Source organism: Alligator sinensis, unplaced genomic scaffold, assembly GCF_000455745.1.
Source record: "Alligator sinensis unplaced genomic scaffold, ASM45574v1 scaffold1625_1, whole genome shotgun sequence".
Lineage (NCBI taxonomy): Eukaryota > Metazoa > Chordata > Crocodylia > Alligatoridae > Alligator > Alligator sinensis.
This window is the reverse complement of record NW_005843507.1, coordinates 59,955-64,036: the sequence shown is the minus strand read 5'-3', so window position 1 is coordinate 64,036 and position 4,082 is coordinate 59,955. Positions and strand designations below refer to the sequence as shown.

Here is a 4,082-nt window from a genome sequence, read left to right as displayed (position 1 = left end):
GCAGCTGTTCCCTGCCCGTGACGGTGCAAAGCACCAGCCAGTGCAGTCCTGCCCACACAGAGCTGCAGCCCAGGAGCTGGTTTCACCCGGGACTGGGTTTGGGAGAGTCAATACATCCGTTCTTAAAGGGGCTTTGATGCCCCAGCTCAGTCTGTGGTGTGGATCAGCCCTGAGGCTTTCCTGAATGGTGTGGGCTTGGCAGGGACATCTGAGGTGTCCCACCTATCTTGCCCAGAGCTGTCACCTTCCCCACGTGGGTCAGATGAGCCTGGAGTCAGGCTGAGTGTGGGGAGAGCCTGGCCTGGGCCAGTCTGCATCCAGAGTGGGGTGTAAGATCTCCAGCCATGAGGGGACCCCCCAGCTCTGCCTGGACCTGCCCCTGGATGAATGACTACCAAGAGTGAAGACAGGGGACAGTGGAGGCACTCCTTGGGGCCTGGGCCAAGCTCTGGGGGCACTGTGTGGTAGGAGCAGGTGTGCACAGATCTCAGCCCCTGGGACACACTGGGGAGGGGAAGTCAGGCTGTATCTATCCAGATCCTAGAGCAGGCGCTGCTTAGAGGTGAGCTGGGACTGGCCCCAGGTGCAGCTGAGCTCAGCTGGGCTGCCCTTCATGAATGGAAGAGGCTCTGCAATGAAACCCAGCATGTCCCACTCCTTACACGCACACTCTCACAGTCATAGAAGGAAGGACCGGAAGGGACCAGTCTGACCCAGATCAGGGTGCGAGATCTCTCATCCTGCAGGGATCCCCCAGCCCTGCCCTGATCCTGCCTGGTTGTTGAGAGTGAGCAGGGGCTGCGGGGTGTTGGTCTGGACGGATTCAGACATGTTTCAAGACTCCCGTGGCTATGTGCAGCATCTGGCACCATGGAGGGCGCCGGTGCGGCAGCTGGGCCCCACGGTGTGCTGCGGGCACAAGGCCCCAGTCCCAGCAGTGTCCCAGGCCATGTCTACACAGGGAGTCCTTGTGCCAGGGCCCTTTCTGCAATGCAGACCCCGAGATGACGTGCACTACAGGGGTGACCTGGGACCTACCCTGATGCAGCTGAGCCCAGAGGGATGGGCAGTGGGGAGATGCCTTTTCCTCACTCAGTGGTCTCACACTCACCAGCAATGAGTCCTGTTCTCGGGGCTTTGACCCCCTGTCAGTGTTCCCCCTGCCCTTCCCCTCCCTTCCCCCCCCACCCCGTGCGCTGTATATGCTGGGGGTGCCTGGGCATGGCTGTAGGGCAGTTGTGCAGCTCACAACACCCAGAGGGATGGGCAGTGGGGAGATGCCTTTTCCTCACTCAGTGGTCTCACACTCACCAGCAATGAGTCCTGTTCTCGGGGCTTTGACCCCCTGTCAGTGTTCCCCCTGCCCTTCCCCTCCCTTCCCCCCCCACCCCGTGCGCTGTATATGCTGGGGGTGCCTGGGCATGGCTGTAGGGCAGTTGTGCAGCTCACAACAGGGACAGAGCAGGGGGAAGGTGCATTCACGCTGTTGCTCTGAACAGGCCCCATCCCAGACTGCTCGTCCTCCCCAGCCTGCCCTTGCACCAGTGCTGCACGAGTCTCCTGTTGTTTCCCAGGGCTGCATTTCCCCAGGCCCCAAGTGGCCCCGGAGCCCAGGTCCTGTTGGGAGCCATTGGGATTTCTGCTCCTAGGTCACTGCGATGTGTTTGGAAACTGCATCGGGATGTGCAGCTTCTGGCACAACGGAGGCTGGCCAGTGCGGCACTGGGCCACGGGACTGGGATTGTGCAGTGCTCTGGGGGCAGACGGCCCCGGTCCCAGCAGTGTCCCAGGTCCTGTGTACACGGGGTGTCCTTGTCCCAGTGCAGTTCCTCCGGTGGAGACCCCTAGAGCAGAGACACGGCGGGGGGCTGGGACATGTCTCTTATACAGCTGAGCCCAGAGGTTTGGGGCAGTCAGTGGGGAAATGCCCCCTCCCCGCTCAACTGCCCCAGACTCACCAGCAATGGGCCCTGTTCTGCGGTGCTTAGTGCCCCTGTCAGTGCTCCCCCTGCCCTTCCCCTCCCCTCCCCACCCCACCCCGTGCGCCCAGCCCCATGCACGGCCCTGCCTGGGCTGGGCTCTGGGGAGGCGCTGGCTGTGGGGTGCCCTGGCTGCAGTCCTGTGCCCACAGGGCTGGGGCATGGGGGTCCCCGCTGGGGCAGAGCAGCCCGGGGGGAGGGGCAGGGCAGGGACCTGCTGGGATGACATCATCACATGCCCCTCCCCCTTCCTTGGCCTGCCCTGCCCCCACCCCATGTCCCTTCCCCCTCGTGGCTCCAGCGCCCAGGCCGGAAATGCCCCGGGGATGAAGGGGCAGTGGGGGACGTCCCGCTTTCCTGTTCCCCCGTTTCCTGTTCCCCCATTTCCCCGCGGGGCGACGGTGATTTCCCAGCAGGGACCGACCCGCGAGTGCTGGGACGCAGCGAATTCCCCGTGATCGCGGGGACCGCCTGCCCCGGCCCTGACCCGTGACTCTCTCCCCAGTGGACGTGACTCTGGACCCAGGGACGGCTCATCCCAAACTCGTCCTGTCTGAGGATCGGAAATGTGTGAGACTCGGAGACACCCGACAGCTTCTGCCCAACACCCCCAAGAGATTTGACACATTTCCCTGTGTCCTGGGCTCGGAGGGGATCACGGGCGGGAGGCGCTACTGGGAGGGGGAGGTGGGAGACAAGACGCAATGGGCCCTGGGCGTGTGCAGGGAGTCTGTGCGCAGGAAGGGGGTGGTCGTACGGTCTCCTGGAGATGGATTCTGGGTCGTGTGTCTGCGGGATGGGGATTACAAGGCCTTGACCTCCCCCTGGACCCCCCTCCCCGTGCACGTGTGGCCCAGGCGGGTGGGGGTTTTCCTGGACTATGAGGGGGGCGAGGTCTCATTTTACAACGTGACCGACAGGTCCCATCTCTTCACTTTCACTGACACCTTCTCCGGGACCCTGCGCCCTTTCTTCAGTCCTGGTGTCACTTGTTGGGTCACCAACGCGGCTCCCCTGACCCTGTGCCCGGTCCCAGCCCAGCCCTGAGGGAATCCCTGCCCTGCCATGACCCGCGGGGGCACAGACTGTCCCCTCCCCGCGCCCCGACTGCCACCCCTCGGTGCCCCCGGGGTGGGGGCAGGGCTGGGGTCTCCGTCACAGGAGCCGCTTCATGTCCCAATCCCCACGCGCACAGCCTGGGAGGGACCGGCTCCAAGCTCTCGTCCTTCATGTACAGATCCCTGCCGTCCCCGTGGTTTGTCACTTGGGACTTTGCTTTCCTCTCTCAGCCCTGTCCTCCTGCCTCTCCTCTCCTCCCTCCACGCCCTGTCCTTTGCTCTCTGCTCCCCCTGCCATAGCGTGTGAGGAGGTGAGCGTGTGCTCATGAAAGCTGATGCATCTCCAAGTCTGTGATCCCAGCGGTGCTCAAGCTTTCTGGTGCGCGAGTCCAGGGCCACGCACCACATCTAGGGCCGCACGTGCGGTTGGACTGCACAGGCGGACCCGGACCCCGTGCACGTACATGACGGCTCAGTGCCCCCGGGACAGGGGTGCTTGGGTGGCAGGGTGTGGGGGCAGCATCCCTAGCAGGGACAGCCTGCTGGAGCCGGGGCAGAGCCACGATCCCCTGCGTGCGTGTTGTGTCTTACTGTGTTTGCTTGCACTGCCCCTTCCAGGCCAAGGCCCCCGTGGTCAGCATTGCAGGGCTCAGTGGCTTGTGGCAGTTTTGTGGCTCTGGTGACTCCATTTTCGCTGCCATGAGGAGCCGGTGGGCATTTGGTTCCTCTCGCGCACCAGGACTGGGCATAATAAACGACTGCTAGTTCAACACCAGAGTGAGCAGAGTGTTGTCCTTGAAGTCACAACTAATCACATTGCCCGACACCCCCGAGAGATTTGATCGTTGTGTCTGTGTCCTGGGCTCGGAGGGGATCACGGGCGGGAGGCGCTACTGGGAGGTGGAGGTGGGAGAGAAGACAGAGTGGGCCCTGGGCGTGTGCAGGGAGTCTGTGCGCAGGAAGGGGAAGGTCACACTGACACCTGGCGATGGATACTGGGCCATGTGGCTGCGGGACGGGGGATACAAGGACCTCACCCCCCCCC

At 63.5% G+C, this 4,082-nt stretch overlaps 1 protein-coding gene across 1 annotated transcript in view; it reads left to right on the top strand.

Moving 5' to 3' along the window:
• Positions 1 to 3,807, top strand: part of LOC102378029 (E3 ubiquitin-protein ligase TRIM39-like) — a 23,126-nt gene extending 19,319 nt beyond the window's left edge. Inside the window, exon 6 of the mRNA XM_025195430.1 lies at positions 2,485 to 3,807. Coding sequence (XP_025051215.1) covers positions 2,485 to 3,026 — 542 coding nt within the window. The 3' untranslated portion in view covers positions 3,027 to 3,807. The remainder of the gene's footprint in view (positions 1 to 2,484) is intronic.
• Positions 3,808 to 4,082: the final 275 nt, after the last annotated feature.